A 19,986-nucleotide genomic window follows, 5' to 3' on the forward strand; every position below is an offset into this window, starting at 1 on the left:
ACCGGCCAACATCACATACTGGATGGATACCACCCCTTCCTTACCCAAAATGTAGGGCTTTCACAAAAATGCAATAAACGTATAACTGCACAGAATGTTGTCAGGTTGTGTTCACTCAGCTCTTATTGGCAGAGGTGTCGCTGTAGTGACAACAGAGTACTAGAAATTGTCACTTACAGTCTGTGACTTCTGTGAAAAACCTCTAACCTACATTTATTACCAGTTTCTTTTTTAAGATTTTTTTATTACTTTATAAATAATACCGTTCAAAATTTCTTCTTCTCCTTCCATTTCCTTCCCGCTCCTCCACTCACCCTTCCTCCACCCCCTCCAGTCCTAAGAAAGGGCAGGGTACCCTGCCCCATGGGAAGTCCAAGTACCCCCCTCCTCTATCCAGGCTTAGAAAGGTGTGCTTCCAAACAGACTAGGATGCCAAAAAGCTAGTACATGCTGTAGAATCAAATCCCAGTGCCATTATCATTGGTTTCTCAGTCAGCACCCATTATCAGTCATATTCAGAGAGTCTGGTTTGATCACATGCTCATTAAGTCCCAGTCCAGCTGGCCTTGGTTTGCTCCGATTTGATCATTCACACTGTCTCAGTGGGTGGACCAACCCCTCATGGTCCTGACTTCTTGCTCATGTTCTCCCCACTTCTGCTCTTTAACTGGACCTTGGGAGCTCAGTCCAGTGTTCTGATGTCGGTCTCACCTGTTCAATGGTGAGAGAAAAGTGTCGAAATATCCTACTATTAGTGTGTGGGGTTTGACATGTGATTTGAGTTCTAGTAATGTTTCTTTTACATATGTGGGTGCTTTTATATTAGGGGCATAGATATTCAGGATTGAGACTTCATCCTGATATAGTGTTTCTGTTATGAGTATAAAGTGCCCTTCTCCATCTCTTCTGATTGATTTTAGTTTGAAACCAATTTTGTTAGATATTAGTATAGCCACACCTGCTTGTTTCTTAGGTCCATTTGATTGGAAAACCTTTTCCCATCTCTTTACTCTGAGGTAGTGTCTATCTTTGAGGTTGATGTATGTTTCTTGTAAACAGCAGAATGTTGGATCCTGTTTTCCTATTCATTCTCTTAACCTGTGCCTTTTTATAGGTGAATAGAGTCCATTGATATTAAGTGATATTGATGAACAGTGGTTGTTAACTCTGGTTATTATTTTTTTTTGGTGGTAGTGTTTGTGTGTTGCCCTTCTTTGAGTTGTGCTGGTGGAGGGTTGTCAGATGTCTGTGTTATTGTGGGTACTGTTGGCTTCCTTGGGTTGTGGTTTTCCTTCTAGTACTTAATGTAAGGCTGGGTTTGTGGCTACGTACTGTTTAAATCTGTTTTTGTCCTGGATTATCTTATTTTCTCCATCGATGGTGAAGAAAGCTTGGCTGGATATAGTAGTCTGGGCTAGCATTCATGGTCTCTTAGTGTCTGCAGCACATCTATCCAAGACTTTCTGGCTTTCATGGTTTCCATAGAGAAGTCATGTGTAATTCTGATAGGTTTCCCTTTATATGTTACTTGACCTTTTTCCTTTGCAGCTCTTAATATTCTTTCTTTCTTCTGTATGTTTTGTGTTTTGATTATCATATTGCATGGGATGTTTTTTTTGTTTTGATCCAGTCTATTTGGCGTTCTGTACCTTCATAGGAATATACTTCTTTAGGTTGGGAAAGTTTTCTTCTATAATTTTGTTGAATATATTTTCTGGACCTTTGAACTGTAATTCTCCTTTTTCTACCCCTATTATTCTTAGGTTTGGTCTTTTCACGGTGTCCCAGATTTCCTGGATGTTTTATGTTAAAAATTTGTTGAATTTGTTGTTTTCTTTGATCAATGAGTTTATTTCCTCTATCGTATCTTCAGCATCTGAGATTCTTTCTTCTATCTCTTGTATTCTGTTGGTTATACTTTCTGTAGTTTTTGTTAATTTACCCAGATTTTCCATATCCAACCATCCCTCTGTTTGTGTTTTCTTTATTACCTCCATTTCGGTCTTCAAGTCTTGAACTGTTTCCTTACCCGTTTGATTGCTTTTTTCTTGGTTTTCTTGGGTATCTTTGAGGGATTTATTAATTTCCTCTAACTTTTGGTTTGTTCTCTTCCATTTTTTTCAAGGAGTTTTTCAGTCTTTTTTTAAGGGCTTCTATCATTTTCATAATGTTATGTTTAAAGTCGACTTCTTCTACTTCTTATGGATTAGGGTATTCAAGTCTTCCTGTTGAGTGTTCACTGGATTCTGGTGTTGTTATGTTGCTTTTCAGGTTATTGGAGGAATTCTTGCATTGGCGCCTGCCCATCTCTTCCTTCCAATGTGTCCAGGAGAGTCTTGGCGTCTTGGTCCTATCTTTGCTGTGACTGACTGTGTACTTGGGGGATTTTCTTGGTCTTCCCTCTCTTAGGACCCCTCAGCACTGGAGCTAGCTCTCAGATTACCTCTGCCCTGAAGCACAGTGTGCTGGTAAATCTAAAGACCCCACAGTTGGAAAAGGATTGCTTGGGGGCAAGATGGGATGGGATAACTAGAGAAAGCCAGTAGCCAGGGAGACACCCTGCTGAATGGCTAGAAACATTTAGGGAAATAGAGAAGCACTCCATTCCTGGGACCGTCCAGCTGGGTGGGCACACACTTATCCCTCTCCTCAGTACAGGAGCAGGGACTCTCGCTGGACCAAGGACCTTGCAGACAAAAACAGCGGGCTTGAGGGGAGTCTGGGTCATGTGGAACAAAGAAGCCCCTGCAGCAGCACTCACCATTAGCTCCCCAGATCCTCAGCCCCAAAGCAAGATGAGTTGGGGGATCCTAGGACTTTGCAGATGGAAAGGAGTGCTTTGGGGCAAGATGGAATGGGGAAATGGAGAAAGCCAGTAGCTAGGGAGACACCCTGATGAATGGCCAGATATGTTTAGAGAAATGGATGGGGGCCTGTACTCCATTCCTGGAACTGTCCTGCCGGGTGGGCGTGCACTAACCCCTCTAAATAGATCTCAGTACAGGAGCAGGGACTCCTGCTGGGCCAAGGACCTCGCAGACAAAAGGGTCGGCTTTGCTGAGGCAGGGTCATGTGGAACAAAGAAGCCCCTGCAGCAGGAGCTGGAGGAGGCTTGTATTCTGTTCCAGAGATTGGCCGGCCACACAGGTACACACTTACTGCTCTGGATGGATCTCAGAGATGCTGGAGTGGGCAGAATGAGGGACCCAGTCTCTGCAGGGAGAATTCACAGCTTCTGCACACTAGGAAGGACTGGACTAGTGAGTTATGTATTCTATAGTGAATAAGGTTAAGTCATAGCCAAATTCAGTATTCTTAGACTGAGACTCAGGGCATCTGATGAGTATGTGCCAGGAACCACAACTATATCCATAAATCCTAGGGGAGAAGTAGGGGCTGTGGGTAGAGAGATGTGAGTCACCCATGTTTCCAGGGCTGTGAGCCCCTCCTTTTAAGGAGTCAGCATAATAATCCAAGGTTCCTAGTCAATATCTTTTCCCTCCACATCCCATACAGTGCCCATCCTCACCTTTAAAGTAGATGTAGTTCACCAGCACCATTACTGTGTCCTTATCGAGGCCTGAGACCAGTGCCTTGATCTTCCCCTGGGTCTGTTTCCTCACATAGTCATTGAGTTTTTTGGCCTTATGAGGCTACTGGAAGTCAGTTGTTGAGGCCTTGGCCTGGTAAAGTGCTCTTGCCTTCTTCTTGAATTCTGCCAGGATCTGTAGGCGCTTTTCAACAAACCTGGCACTACCTGTGCTGATCTGTACCTGGTCCCCTGGCTGGTTGATTATGTGGAGAAGGTGCCCAAATCCCCCGGTGGATGTCTGCCTCAGGGGTCTCTGTGAGATTGAACTTGAGACCTTCTAGAATAAATTCCTGTGTGTTGTTGCTTGCTCCCAAGGACAGGAAAGCCAAGGTAGCTGAGATGATAATTGGGGAGAAGAGGATGTTTTAATCAGTGTTCTTCAAAGCCATTTCCTTATAGAGACAATGCAAAGTCAATGTTGATGGAGGCCAGGCTTAGACTGTCGACTCTGGTCCCATTGATTTCATCTTCCTGAAGTTCAGTGTTACTTTCCAGTTTGCCATCGTTTTGGCAGAGGATAGCATGGTAGATCCCCACCATCAAGAGCCAGGGAACTACAAGGAGGATAATCTTCTTTGTTCTCCATGCTGAAAAGCAAAACCCCTTTGAGTCTGGGAGGACCAGGTGGTACCGTGAGCATCTGCGTGTCCTCCCACAGGGCTGCATTGTTTTCCTGCTCTGCTGCCCTTGATGCCTCCTCGAAGGTACATGGGAGGTTCTCTGCCCCCTCATGTCATGTGCTCCCTGTTATCAGTACTGGAGGAACTGCTGCTGCAGCAGCCAACCTCCCTACAGAGAACCAAGATGCAGAGTGGGGCATGGGCATCCCCAGTCACAGAGCAACCAAGAAGGGCAACAGGGGTGTAGGGGCAGGAACAAACCATGTCAAATCAGAATGGCTTCTTTCATTCTCTCTCTGCAGAAGGATTCATTAGAGGACAGGGAAGCCTCTTCCTTTGCACTCCTTCATTCCCCACCTCCCTGTAGGGAGAACTTAGGACCCTTTCAGCAGTAGTTAGCACAGACCCTAACTGAGCCTCTTGGTGAGTCTGGGAAATTCCAAGGCCCTTGACTGAATTTATTGTATGACCAGGCCTGGGGAAGAACAATATAATTGGGAAGCAGCTCTGGAGACATCTGGTGTGGTCCCACAGCCTTGGCACCCCTGGGAACAGGAGGGAGAAGGACAAACAGGAAAGGTTCTTTTAGTGCTGCCTGGGAAAACAGGGTAGTTTGCACCTCAGGCTTAGAAGGCCTTCTGGTGGGAAAAAAAGATGACACCAGGTTGTGATGACTGTGTGGTAGCAAGCAAATGGGTGGACCTCTAGGGCATGTGGTGAGTAACACAGGTTCCATTATTTGCAATTGTCTGGCTTATTATGGGGATAAAAGGGATTGTTGTAAAAAATGTCTAGAGGGCTACTCTTCCATATGCCCTGGCATGGGAGCCACAGGCATCCTAAAGGATTACAGTTGAAGACTTGTGATCATGGAAAACACAGGCACCCACCTTTAGCCTCTGTCCCTTTGCTCAGGTGTCCAAAGGGGAAAGTGGACGGTAAATACATGGAAGGGAGAGGAAGAAGGGGAGGGAGGAAACAGGGGAGGGCTGGAGGAATCAAGGAGTGAGAAAGTGGATGAAAGAGGGGCAAAGATACAGGAGGAGAGAGGCCAAGGAAAGGAGGATCCAATTGTAAGGTGGAGGGGGGAGAAGACCAGAAGAGCCCAGAGGGAATTGGAGGGGGCAGAGGAGGGAAGGCTGGAGCTAAGCTGCTTGTCCCCAGGGCTGTTACTCTCCTGCAGAGGAGCCAGGGACCTCAGTTAGTTGGCTGCCTTTACTCCATGTTTACTTCCTACTGATGCAAGCATTTCTTTGGAGAAGGACTGAACGCTATTTTGTGTCAGAATTGTTTCCAGAGGAAAGGGGCTGCTCCATGTGTGCAGCAGGAGGCCTGGCTCAGTGGCTGAGCTACTGCTTTCTCCCTTCCATAGTTGAGACTGAAGACCCTCTGCTCAGTCATGGGACCTACAAGGGAAGTGGATTCCTGATGCCCAGGCATCTCCTGTCAACTGTAAGCATGGTGAGGAAGGCACCTCCTCCAAGGGGACTTTCCTGTCTCTCCTTAGCTCCTTCAGCCCTAGGTAAGATAGACACGGTCTCAGTACTTCCTCCCTGTGGAGTGTGGAAAGGAGAAGGCTCCTTTCACTCTATAGGAGCAAAGTTCATGGCTCCTGCATCTTCCATAAACATGAAGATCCAGACTGGGGAGAAGATTTATGTGCATCCCAGAAATGTCCCCTGATTCCACTTCAGTGACCCAGGAACAACTCATTACCTCTCATCCATATCAAGACTCCAGGTCATCACCAGAACCACACAGTCTTGGGAAGGCACTTCCTTTGTTCCCAGAGGGTAAGAATCCTTGGCATCACCTGATAGCTGATGCCCACTGGGATAACTGAGTTCTGATTTTCATCTTTGCTGCCTTCTGCTGTATTGTTCTGTATGCTGCACACTGATACCTATTTATTCCCACCATGGACTCCTCCCTCTTCTAGGGAAATGCTGGCACATAGATTCTACGGGCAGATAGAATGATTTCTGGTAACGTGCATTTCAGGTTTCTGCTAGCAGAACCACCTGACAAGAAATTTCCCAAAATTGTTGTAAACAAGCTTACTGAATATCCAGGGCATGTCAGGAACAATGAGAGGTGTGCAAATCCCTGCCCCACATGTCTCCAGGAAGGGCTACAGCTAACATTTGTTCTGTATTTCTAAGTTTGCAAAAAACACAGCTCTGTGTTCAGGCTCTCTGATTTCTTTAGGGAAACTCATGCATTAATAAACACTGGCCTCAATGCTGACAAACCAAACCAGCATCCTGTCTTGTCTGGCATCAATAGACATTTTCTTAACAGAGATTCGCTGTGTCCTCTTTGGCATCAGAATTCTGAAGGGAAGCTGCCTTGTTTGGCAGTGAAGGGAAATCCCTGAAAGGATTCTGTGTCTAAAGAGTCAGGCTGGCTGAATTTCAGTACTGGAGAGAGATGGGAACATTGCAGGACCAGAGGCTAATTACCTTCTCATGGGCTAAGGGTGTTGGGTCCGGGAGGTTCGTGCAAAGATGGGGACAGAGTACCAAAATCTAATAAACCAGAAGCAAACTTTATTCCAGATTCCAGACTCCAGGAAAAAATGAAATATTTAAATTAAATAAATCTGCATGGGACACAGAGACAGAATGGCCTTTTGAAGACCCAGTTATGGAGCCAATTATGTAACAACAGTTCAGAGTTCTGGAGCAGCCTTCTCCAGAGGGGAATAAATGTTTCAAAACATTGTCCAATATGTAGTATGGTTTCTCCCTGTGGGTCCAGGAGCTAATAGTGGAAAGGCAGGTTCCACTCACTATCACCCTAGTGATCTAAATGAAGGTTTTAAAATCCTATTCCTATGACCTTAACTCTGCTGACTCAGAAGTCGTGGTTGTATAGGAAGAATCATTCCTGCCAGGAGACATAACGAACATTCCACTGAACTGAAAATTCTGACTTTTACCTGGCCACTTTAGGGCTCAGATAGCTTTTATCCAACAATCTAAGAATGGAGGAACAGTGTTAGATAGAGTGATTGATCCAGATAACCAAGCAGAATTGGATTGCTTCTCCACAGTGGAGGGGAGAAAGATTGTGTCTAGAGTCATGTGATCCTTTAGGGAGTCTTTGTGTTACCATGTCCTGAGATTAGAGTCATGGGAAACAACAGCAACCTAATCCAGGTAGGATCACAACAGGGAATGTAGGCACGGGTCCCTTCTCCAGTACAGAACAAAGGCCAGGTGAGGTGCTTTCTAAGTGTGCAAGAAATACAGAGTGGGCTACAGAGGAGCATTGCAAAGGCTGTGTGACCAGTTCTGGAATGAGAATTATGATTGACATGAGTGTTTTTGCTATCTTTTGGTTTAATATGTATTTGTACAGATACTTGTGCTTGCTTTCCTCAATTTCTTTATCATGCAATGCAATATCAATTCAGACAGTACCAGTGGATATAATATTTGAGTTAGACATATGAAAAGAATGACTCTCAAGGGACATCACTACCTATTATAAAATTAAGTATGCATTTCTGGTCAGATAAAGGATAGTCATATCATGCTAGGTGTGATTTTTTTTTATTTTTTTTTAATTTTTAAATTTTTTTAGGTGTGATTTTGATGTTAAAAATATACTGTATTTGCAATTGTACGTGAGATAGTTAAGCCACATAAGACAGATCTAAAACCTGAGTATTGCCTTCAATAAGAAGTTAAGTATGCATCAAGGAGACAGGATATCTGTCGAGGTGACAAGGGGTGGACTTGGGATGGCTACTATTGATTATCAACTTGATTCCATTTGGAATTAAGTAAAACTTAAGCAACAGGCTACAGCTGTCAAGAACCATTTCTTAAATAATAGTTTTAAATAGGAAGAGGACATTGGTGCTGGAATTTTTGAAGTGGACAAATGCGCCTTTGATCTGGGCCACACTTTCTGCTGACATCTTATATGAAGGACATGGAAGAAGGAAGCTTGCTTTCTTTGCCTGCTTGATCTCACACTCCCTATCAGTCCATTCCTTCACTGTCATTAGAGACAAGTTCTTCAGGGATCCCAGCATACACTGAAGACCAGGTGAGACACCTAGACCTGTGGACTGAACACCTACGGCATCCTGGGACCTTCCATTGGTAGACAGCTATATCTGTACTAATTGGTCCACAGCTTTTAAGTCATCCTAATAAATCCTCTTTCTATTCATATATTATTGGTATAACTTTTAGTCCTCTGGAGAACCCTAACAATGGAAAATTAATGGTCTATTTGCTTCATATGTTCAACGATGAATCAGTACTTATGAGGACTAAGTCACAAGCCAGGATAATGTAGTTCTATAAGCCAGGATAATGTAGTTGTATAAGGCCAACGTTCCATGCAGCACAACCATGAGGTTTTCATCAACGAGCCCAGAAGACTCCAATGTAGTGGTGGCTTTTCTGTGAGAGCATCAGTTATCACTGTCCTCTCATGGATAGAATGTGGGCCACAAACGGAGGTGATACAGGCTTGGGTTATGAAAAGGCAGATTCACCTTCCCCTCCTCCACACTGGTTTTGTCCAGTTTTGTTTTAGGATATAGACTCTTGCTGTGTAGGGAAGGGCTATGCTTAAAATGTGAAATGATCTCCAAAGCTCAGGGCTTTGACTTCTTGCCCTCCTATTGGTGACACTGCTTTGGGAGACCAGTGGCTAACTTTTGACTAAAACTATGAGCTAGAGGGTTTTAACTGGCTGAGTTTGACGAAGATTTCCTGAGTCTTTAGATGGGATGTGCTGATCTCCCTTGGAGGCTTAGATTGAATCTTGGCCTGCCACCCTGCCTTCCTGCCAAGAACTCAAGAGCAGATACTAACCCTTCTCCATTCAAATTGCTTCAGTTGGGTATAGGACCCAGCAACAAGGAAAAGAAGGAACATACCCAGGCTGTCGTCACTTCTGCTCTCCCTGTCTCAGCCGCGCTAGTGCTGGGACGACAGCTGTGTACAGCCTCGGCTGCGCCAGGTCTTTCCCAGGTCCCTCCAAGCCTTTCCCACCTGACCTCTCTCCTTCCCTTTCCCCTTCCTTTTCCATCTTCTCTCCTACTTACCCCTCCTTCTTCCTCTTCTGAGTCTCCTCTTTTCTGTTTCTTTCTCTCTTTATCCCCTCTCAGAAGTTAAGTATGAGCCGCACTTTGAGTAGGTCCGAAGACATTTCCCATCAAAAGCCATGAGAGACCTGAGTGTTAACTCAGTGGTAGGGGCTTCTCAGAAATCACAAGACTCTGGGATCAGTTTATAGCCCCCAAGGGAACAAGAAAATAGTCGTGAGAGTAAATTTGAACATGGAGCTTTGAGTACATGTCAAGTCTTCATCCAACAGTGTTACTCATGAGTGCCCTAGAGGAGGAACCCCCCAGCCTGGCTCCTCATGCGTCCCTGACACTGTGGGATATTTCATGTTTATGTTTCAAGATGTGCATTTGGGGACAATTTATTCTGTATTAGTAGATGTCCGGAAAGGCCAGTCTCCCTCTTAGTACCAGGACTAAGAGTAAGGGCAGACAGACTCACATTGAAATGACTAAGGTAAGTCCTCATGATCTGTCTCCATCTTGTGTTTGCTCACACAGTTCTTAGCCCCCTCTGTTCCCTTATAAAAGTCAGATCTGACTTCACAAGTCTTTGAGATTTCCATGGTGCAGTTGCATCAACCAGAGTAAGTAAAGGAAACCACAGTAAATAAAAAGCTTTAAGAAAAGTATTTGTCACGGTATGATTGAAATAGTTATTATGCTCTGTCAGGAAGGAACATTTCAAATTAATCTGACCTTCATTTAATTTCTATACAAATTAGGTGTCTTTGATATTTGTATTTATGCATGCTTGCTGTGGCCCTGAGTTTGGGCACCTACAGACTTTTAGAAATCATGAGTTCACTCTTGTTCTGATCAGTAATAAAATTACTTAAACCATTAATTGACTCAGTAGCGTTGTTGTCAATTACTATTTTATACGAATCATTTCAACACCACAGCAGTGTCTCACAGTGGATTCTTCCCTAGGCAGAAGCAACACTTTTCTGCCCTTTTTTCTCTCACTCCACAGAGATCACCATGGCCACCACGCTTGCTCTGTCTTTCACACCAAGGCCCTGTTGCATCCTTACCAGCACCTGCCGGTTGTGCCCCTTTGCTGACTGCCTACAGTGCAGGATCCCAAGACCAGAAACTAGTTTGTCAATGGAGTTTTTCCTCCAGCATGCCAGTTCCCATGTAACCACTTGAGGCTTAATGTTAATTGCAAACTGTTGGCTCAGGCATCTTACTGACTCACTTAAGAGCTGGACTCATATTTCTCTCACAAGTTCAGGACCCACCTCATGGGCAGCATGAGATGTACGCAGCACCAGGCTCCTTAGATACCTGAGCTGAAGCCAGAGGGATGGAGGGATGCAGCTGAGGCATGCTAGTACCCATGGAGTGCATGAGTAGGCCACCTCAGGGCCTTAGTTGACTGTTGCACATATAGGAATTGTTGGTACATCACTGCTTTCAATTCATCGGATCCTTCTTATCACTCCATGATCCTCATGGGTTGGTACCTCAGTGCTCACTTGGAAAAGAAATTCTGTGTGTGATCCCCCAAGAATGTAATTCTCTGAAACCCCATGTCCACCTGCTCAATGTGTGTTCTTACGAACCTTGAGAGTCAAGAATGTCTCAAATTGAATGTACAACTTTCCCTCTCTGTGCAGACCCCAAGCAGTGTTTCAGGGATCACATAGTCTCCAGGGATACCAAGCACCCCAACCCAAATGCACCTTCATCTCCTCTTATCCTCTGTCTAGGCACAAAACCAGCTCATCACTGAGCTGACACCCACTCTCCTCTTGAGGGGTTCCTGTAACTGTCCTCAATGACAACCTTACAGCTTTCCAGAACAGCCTGCTATCTTATAGCCAGAAGGAGTTACAAGGGTCCCAGAACAGGACAGTGATTCACCTTCCACCGCTCCCTGTAGTTCTGAGTCATTGAGGACCCTCACAGGGCCAGGCTCTTTGCCATCTGTTGACTTTCTTCTTTTGCTACACCCAGGATTCTTAGAAATGCCCACATTGCAGGGTGCCCTTCCAAAAGCACTTTTTTGGTCATCGGACCACTATCTCATCCTCCTCTGACTTCACCAGAGGTCACATGATCCTTAGACTCATTTGGGTGCTCTCTATGAAGCATCCAGAGCCTGTTTTATGTTCCACCTTCCCGCCACCATGGTGATGCCTCGGGTACAGAACCCTGGTTTGGAAAAGACTGTTCCTCAGGCATGAGGAGACTTGGAATAACATCCTGCCAGTCACAATGTCTAGCTGTGACGTCATGGGAAAATGACTAAACTCTGTTCCTCAGTTTCCTCCTCCATAAAAGAAACTGATAATGACATGTAGGTTAGTGGGCCATCACAGAAGTCAGAGACTGTAAGTGACATTTTGTAGTACACTGTTGTCACTACAGCCACACCTCTGCCAATCAGAGCTGAGTGAACACAACCTGGCCACCTTCTGTGCAGTTATGTGAGTTATTCGTTTATTGCATTAGTGAAAGCCCTGTATTTTGGGTAAGGAAGGAGAGGTGTCCATCTATTGTGTGATGTTGGCCAGTGGGGAACCTAGGAAAAGGCTCCTCTGCCCCAGGTAGGTAGAGTAGGGGAAAGGAGCTGAGCTGACCAATCAACTCCATGCAGAAGCATGACTATGTTCTCCACAACAGTGCCAGATGTGGGCAGGCCCAGGAGCCCCTGAAGGAACACTGGATGTCAGAGCCTGGGTGAGGAAAAGTTTGAGGCAGGAACTGGGCTCACACTGGTCCCAGATGTTGGAAACACAGAGAGGGCAGCAGGTTTCCTTCTAAGTCCTGGGCCTGAAGTTCACAAAAAGGGCCTAAATATTGAATAATCCCGTGAAGCCTGTGGAAGCTGAAGGCAGATATAACCATAGCACAGGTAGGGCTGAGCCTACCTGGCAGGGACCATGCTTTGGGCAGAGGTGCATACAGGAGAGGCATCTGGGAGGGGCTACAAAGACAGAGTTCAGGCTGAGGAGCATGAGTTAGTGCAGCCAAGAGGATGGGAACCTAATACTGTTTGTCCACAGGACCATGTGCATGTGTGAGTCATACAGTTAATCACAGTCACTGTCCAATCCAGGCACATCTCAGCCAATCAGAGCATGGAGGCCAAAATGCACATAGAGACCAGCACACAGGCTTAATCCCTGGCTCCCTTGGGGAAGATCACCACTTGGGAAGTTCTAGTTTCCCTTGGGATTTGTGACTTTGGCCATAAAGAGTGAAGTCTGAGTATTTGTGTCAGAGATTATCATGAGGAATGGCCTATCAAAACGCACTTCCAGAGGTTCTAAAATTAGAGCCGATCCCATCATCATCATTCCCGTGGCAGCTGCTGCTTCTGTTCCTGTCTCAGCCACGTCCAGCACAGCCTTGTGGACCACCTGTAGGAGAAAGACATCACTCACTGGAGACCAGGGAGGGCAGCAGAGATTCCTGGAGCATCAACTGCTGGCCTCAGCTGCTCGTGAATGTGATTCTATCATGAGCTCTATCCCTGGTGCCGACCAATCGCTGCTCAGGGTGTAAGATGAGGCACGCTCTGGGTCTGCTTAATCTCTGAGAATCTCTGATGCTCTCAAACCCATGATGCAGTGGAGGATGGGTATAGACAATGTCAGTCCTTTCTCCACAGGCAGCTTCCCAGGAAACCACAGGGAGCAGCCAGTGTGCTGGCAACCAGTGCAGGCTTCAGCATCCTGCCATCGTCAGCCTCCTTGGGAATACAACAGTAATGCATGAGGCATGACTTCTTTTTCCTAGACTGTCATGATCTGCGGGTATAGATTAGAGCTCGGGGCTCTCAGTGGGCACTGCACAGAACACTAGGCATTGCCATGCTGTGCATCTGGGAATGTAACGTGCGGACCTAAGGCACCTTCTCTCCTGCCTTAATCAGTTGTTATTTCCTTTACTGCTCCAGTTCTGTGTGCTAGTCAAGAGCTTCTGGGGTGGCTGTGAGTGAAGAAGCTGAGACTGGAAGGCTTTGCCCTGCAGTGGATTGTGGGAGGCATCCACACCACAGTGCTCTTTGGTGTTATTGAGGGCCAAAGGCCAAGCACAGGCTCCTTCCCACCAAGGCTCCTAGATGAGGTTATATTCACAGGATAGAGGAGAATTGGCTGCATGGTATCCAGCAGGAGTGTATGTATCTAGACCATAACCTGTCTCTCCCAGGATGAGGGAATCTCAGAAATGCAGGCTATCTTACACTTTGCCATCTCCCACACACCTGCCTTCACCACCCACATTCACCAATGAAAACAACCCAGTGTGTCTTGGCTTACCTGAGAGACGCTCAGGTCCTTGGCTCCTGTGATTCCAGACAGGTCAACCTGTGTGGAGAAGAGTTCCCTGATGCCCAGCTGAGGAAGTAATCTCTCCAGGCTGTAGGCAGTGGAGATGGAGAACTTGGGCAGGGAGAGCTCATCGATTTTCCTGAAATGTAAGAGTCATGTAACTGTATGTTTCAAACTTGCAAAACCTTTTCAAAGCACACTGTAGCAGGACAGCTCTGCACCCCGCCCTCTCACTGGGGAGAAGTACTCTTCCCGTTAGTGCCTCCATCACATCATTTGCTTTTCCTGTGGTCTTAATTATCCATCAGTGCTGGAGAGGCAACAGGGCATGGTACCAGCTGTGTCCTTTCTAGACTGCTTTGCTCCCAGGTCCACAAATGCAGTCCTTCCCTTGTCGTGTGGACTCAGACTTCATCTAATGATTCACCTATTTACAACTGCACACTCCACCTGACTTCAGCTTTTTTTTTTTTTTGCCTTAGACCTTCCTATTCTCAATCTCACTCCTTGTCACCTTTTAACAAGTCAAATAATGATTGGATGCATTTCTGTCTCCCCATTCTCTCTTCCTCAGTTGCAAGATGAGCCCACAAGGGTAAGAAATTTTGTGCTTTAGCCTCTGATGTACTCTCTGGGTTTAATCAGAACATATCACATAGTAGGTCTTCAAGTCATTATTGCACACTGGTGAATGAATGAGTGATGAGGGATGCGATGGCTGCACAGGGCAGAGCTGATTCTCAGAGCTGATCTCCTCTCACCCTCACTCACTCTGCCCTCCAACACCCATGCAGGATTCCGTGTAATTACAGCCTGGGAGACACAGGAATCCTCAGCTCCTGCTCTAGCTGATGTCATCTTGTGAACAACAAAAATGACTGAAAACACAGTCCCCACACTACAGAGTCAGCAGAGGTAAATTCACTCCCAGTCTGCCGGTCCCTGCGGACTCTCCCACCCATTACACTGGGTGCTAGTGAGGTTCTGAGGTAGAGGGACACTGGCCTCAGGCTGACAGTAGGATAGGGACCCAGGCCAGCTCTGCTTCCAGAGGACACATACCTGGGCCTCAGAGAGTCCCTCCACTTTCTCAGGGTCTCTGGCTGCAGGCTGGCTTCCACCTGCTGCATCTTGCCTTGATCAGGGAGGATGAACAGGGCGCTGGCATTGCCTCTGTACTTCAGCTCCACCACAGTGCAGGACAGCTCCTCATCCCGGAAGTAGGGTATGGTCAGAAACTGATCATGCATCATGGGCACCTTCACTGTCCTCTTGTTGTTCAAATAGAAGTTAGACTCGCGTGTTCGCTGAGGGTAAAATGGTATCCTCCATTTCCCTAAATATGGAGTAGGTCATCAGCTTGTAAAGCAGCAGAGAGACCCCACCTCCACCCTGTTTCTGCCCCATTCCCCAGTCTTGACAGTCTTCCACAATCCATCTGTCACAACACTGAGTTCCCTCCTGGTTACATAATCTAGGTCAGAAAAACACATTGGCAGATGCAGAACTGTGAATGAAAAGTGATCCGCAAGCTTGGAAAGGGAACTCAAACCAAAGCTTCCCTACGTGAGGTAGCTGAAAAACAGCTGGGGATCTGAGACTGGGGTGTGTCCCAGACTTCAAGTAAAGGTGCTGAGACTGGGGCCTGGGAGAGTTGGGGACACTTTCTTCCTCTGGGGGACCCATGTCTAGAAGACAGTCCCTGGTGAGACAGGTTTTAGGGGAAACAGGACAAAAGAGACTATTCTCTCACACTGTGATGTTTGTCAATGTTTGTGTTTTAATAAATAAAGCTTACCTGAAGATCAGAGTACAAAGCTAGCCATATAGGTCAGGCAGTGGTGGCGCACAACTTTAATCCCAGCAGTCACACTAGTTAGCAATAGAGTCTGGGTGGTGATGGTGCTTGCCTTAAATTCCAGCGTTAGAAAGGAATATAAAGTGAAATGAGATAGGAACTCGCTCTCCTTGAGTCTGAAAATGTCATGGAGATAAGAACTCTCTAGCACTTGGCTGCTTTTCTTTTCTGATCTTCAGTTTGAACCCCAAAATCTGTCTCTGGGTTTTTATGATTATTGGTCCACCTTAATAAAGCCAATGCCCAAAGTCAAGAGTGGGTTTAGATCGGAACTCATGAGATTTGCAACTTCCCTGAGTTGGATTACCAGGACCCCAGAATTGGTTGACTAAGATATGGGGAAGGAGTCCTCTTCTCCCACGTGGGCTATGTTCTTGTCCATGAATCAAAATATCCTACTCAACTTCCAATACATCCCAAGTACACGTGACTATCTGCAATACACCCTGGGTGGAGAGGGGGCCTTGGTACTCTGACAATCACTTGGGATCAGGATCCAGCCCATAAACATACATCCTCACCTCACAGCCAAGCAGCCTTGGAGCTTGGGTCCTGTGTCCAGCAGAGGGAGACACACCCTGCAGTCCCATCCTTGAGACCATCCCTCTGCTTCCCCTCTTTTCAGAGCACACCCTGGACTTTGTCCTCTCTCCCCCTGTCCTCCTCTGTCCATGGTCAATTGTTTTTCTGTCTATAGTCCCAGAGGCTGCACTCCACCTGCCCTGGTCTATCCAAAGTTCAGAGTCCCAAATCTGTCCCAGGTCTAGTCTCATGGAGCTTTTTACCCGGCATCATTGTGTGGACCATTGCCCCACTCCTTGGTCTACCACAGCTTTACAAGTGTCGCACCTGGATGTCTCCCTACCAATCCTTACCTGCAGCAATTCCAGCCTCGTCTCCCAACTTTCTTGTCTCTCTGTCCCAGGAATGTGTCTTCTGCACTGTGACCCCGCAGGCTGCCTGAGCTCCTAATTTTACAAACTAAAATTTCACAAGCAGCCAGACACTAAGCACAGACCACTGGCTGGCTGACACTTCCCTCTCACTAATGACTTCTCCTCAGTCCTTGCTTTTCCATGACCAGGTCCAGCCTAACAGAAAAGGCTCAGGGGAGAGGCCCAGCAGAGAAACTCCCCACAATAATTGTGAACCACGCTACTTTCCCTTTAAGATTGGTGTAGCCAGGCTCCTTAGGTTAGGAAGGCCCTGGATCCTCCTAGGGATGAGGTTCGCTAGCAGATGGACTGTGTAGGAGAGTAGTAGACATGACGGAGTGGGCTGAGTGAGGGACTCCTTCTGAGTAGATTGAATGTGATTGGCTCCCATAAGCTCACGGGGAGTGGAATTATTAGGAGGTGTGGCTTTGTTAGAGTAAGTTTGGTCTTGTTGGAGGAAGCATGTCTCTGTGGAGGTAGGCTTTGAGGTCTCATAAATGCTCAAGATACCACCCAGTATCTCCAACCACTTCCTATTGATTACAAGATGAGGGCCTCTCAGGTACCACTCCAGCGCCATGTCTGCCTGCACACTGACATGCCCCTTCATGATGATAATGGACTGAACCTCTGACCTGTAAGTGAGCCTACCACCCGATTAAATGTTTTCCTTTATAAGAGCAACCGTGGTTATGGTGTCTCTTCACAGTAATAGAACAGTGACCAAGATATCTTGTCTACAGAGAGAAGACATGACTTCTGCACAGTCATATAGGAAGTAAGGCCTGCTAGTAATCAGAAGTTAGGCACCCATGTCTCTAAGGCCATGAGCCTCTCATTTCCAGTGCTCAGTGCATGAACACAAGGTGTATAGCCAACACCTTCTCCAACCCCCATAAAACAGGGCCCATCCTCACCTTTAAAGTAGATGTAATTCACCAGCACCATCAATGTACTCTTATCCAGGCCTGAGATCAGGTCCTTGATCTTCCCATGGGTCTGTTTCCTCACATAGTCATTGATGAGGTTTTTGACTTCATGAGGCTGCTGGAAGTCCACACTTGAGGCCTCAGCCTGGTACAGCGCCCTTGCCTTCTCCTTGAACTCTGCCAGGATCTGTAGGCGCTTTTCAACAAACATGGTGCTCCCTATATTGATCTGCACCTGGTCATTTGGCTGGCTGAGCATGTGGAGGAGTTGCCCAAAGCCCCGGTGGATGTCTGCCTCAGGGGTCTCTGTGAGATTGAACTTGAGACCTTCTAGAATCTCTTGTAGAGTGTTGTTGCTTGCTCCCAGGGACAGGACGGCCAAGGCAACTGAGATGCTGAGTGGGGAGAAGACGATATTTTTATCTGGATTCTCCAAAGCCAACTCCTTGTAGAGGCTGAAGGCGAAGGCAGTGTTGATGGAGGCCAGTGTTAGACTGTCCACTTTTGTCATGTTGTTTTTGTCTTGCTGAAATTCAGTGTTACTTCCCAATGTGCCCTCTGGTTGGCAGAGAGCAGCAGGGCAGAAGCCGGCAACCAAAAGTACAAGAGCTACAAGGATGGCCATCATCTCTCTTCTCCTGGCTGAAAAGAAAGATCTTTAGAGTCTGGGAGGACCAGGTAGTGTCCTGATCATCTCCTAGTCCTCCTGCCTGGCCTGCATTATGTCCCTGCTCTGCTGCCCCTTTCTGCCCTTGGGGCCATCTGTAGGAGATGCTCTGGCCACTCAAATGGCAGCACCAGCTCCCATGCATTGTCATCACGGGATAAAGTAATGCTGTAGTAGTAAATTTCCTAATAGAGAGTCGGGATCCATAGAGACGAAGGGACATACCAGGTCACAAAGGAAGGAAAAGAAGAAACTGGGGATGAGCAAAAGCCTTGTGCAATCGTACTTTCTTTTTTCATTTTCTTCCTTGTTATAAGGACTCATTAGAAACATGAAATATTCTTAATTTGAAATTGTGTCCTACTTGGAATCATCAACATCGAGTCAGGACCCAGTGAGGGATCCTTGAATTAGATTAATAGCAAATGGGCCACCCAAACCAACCTTCCTGATGACATGTCTATGACATCTCACCACCCTGGGCTGTATCTGGGTCACATTTCTGGGCATGGGTGGAATAAATGAGTGGAAACCTTGTTGACAGTCAATGCAATACCACAGTCATGGCTCTCTTGAGAATGGGCATTAGAAGGGCCAATAGGATTTTGTTCTTTAAGCCCTGCCAGGATGCCACATGGTGGTTTGTGTCTCAGCTTGGAAGACTCCTAGGCACAAGAAAAAGGAATGGCTTCCCATTGTCTGACTCTTGAATTATATTTAATTTCAACTGTTAGGGTGGCTGTGTGTTATCTAGCAAATGCTTGGACCTCTCTGGGCAGCCTGGTGAGTGACCCAGGACATGTTATTAGTGAAAGTGTCAGGCTTATTATGGTAACTGGGAGCATTTGTAAGGAATGTTCAGAGCGCCATCTCCTCTACACACCCATGGAGTAGGAGCGGCAAGCATCCTAAAAGATCACATTTGAAAGCTTGTGATCATGGTACACATTGGTGCCCAACTTTAGCCTCTGTCCCCTCTATAGATGAGTTCAGAAGAGAACTAGAGACACGAGAGGAAAGGATGATGGCAGAGACGGAGAGCAAGGAGAGAAGACAAGATGGGGAAACGAAGTAGGAGTGAGAAAGTGGAGTGAAGAGGGGGCAGGAGAAGAGGTGCAGGAGAGAGGGGTCTGATGAGGGAGCTAAGGGAAGGTGGACTGGAGAGAAGACTAGAAGAACATAGGAGGGGATTGGAGACAGCAGGGGAGGGAGGTGTTGGAGCTGAGCCACATGTCCCCAGGGCTGTTACATGACTGCAGAGGGGTCAGGGTCTTCAGCTGCCTCTACCCTGGGTTTCCTGTCAGACTGATGCATCCATTTCTTTGAAAAAGCATTCAACTGTATTTCACCTCAAAATTATTTCCACAGAAAACCTGCTAGTCTTTTTGTGCAGGAGACTTGGCTGTGTGGCTAAGTTGTTGTCTTCTTTTCCTGGCTATGAAAGGATGGAGCTCCTCTTCTGGGCCATGAGTGCTTCTGGGGAATTGGGGTTCCCGATACCAAGGCATCTCCTGTCAGCTACAAGCATAGCAGAACTGCCACCTCCCACAGGGGTACTCTGCAGCATTCCTGTCTCCCACAGCTATGACAGCAGCACCTAGTCAATATAAGGTCTCAATACTTTCTCCCTGTGGAGGGTGGGAAGGAGCAGGCTCCATTCAGTCTCCAGGAGCAGAGCCCATGACACCCGCATCTTCCATAGACAGGAAGACTTAGTCCGATAAGAAGATTGATATGCACCCATAAGTGTCCCCTGACTCCAATCCAGTGCCCCAGGAAAATTCATCACCCCCCCAACAAGATCCCCGGTCACTGCCAGTATGGCAGTCCTGGAAAAGCACCTTCCACTGTCCCCAGAGAGAAGGAATCATGGGTATTACCTGTAGAGCTGTCAGTGTCTGTGACAGCAGAGTCCAGTGTTTGGGGTCGCTTCCCTCCTGGGGTGCTGTTCTCTGATGCACACTCAGGTCTATTTATCCCCACCAGGGACACCTCCTACCTCTT

At 46.7% G+C, this 19,986-nt stretch overlaps 1 protein-coding gene across 1 annotated transcript; it reads right to left on the reverse strand.

Moving 5' to 3' along the window:
* Positions 1-6,796: 6,796 nt before the first annotated feature.
* On the reverse strand, positions 6,797-19,986 carry LOC130882669 (serine protease inhibitor A3N-like). Its single transcript, XM_057782959.1, has 5 exons — positions 19,863-19,986; positions 17,304-17,957; positions 14,656-14,929; positions 13,582-13,732; positions 6,797-12,678 (listed from the first exon to the last, which is right to left on the reverse strand). Exons 2-5 carry the CDS (start codon positions 17,941-17,943, stop codon positions 12,478-12,480), a joined length of 1,266 nt encoding a protein of 421 aa, XP_057638942.1. The 5' UTR covers positions 17,944-17,957; positions 19,863-19,986; the 3' UTR covers positions 6,797-12,477.

The sequence above is a fragment of the Chionomys nivalis genome, chromosome 10 (assembly GCF_950005125.1).
Source record: "Chionomys nivalis chromosome 10, mChiNiv1.1, whole genome shotgun sequence".
Taxonomy (NCBI): Eukaryota; Metazoa; Chordata; class Mammalia; order Rodentia; family Cricetidae; genus Chionomys; species Chionomys nivalis.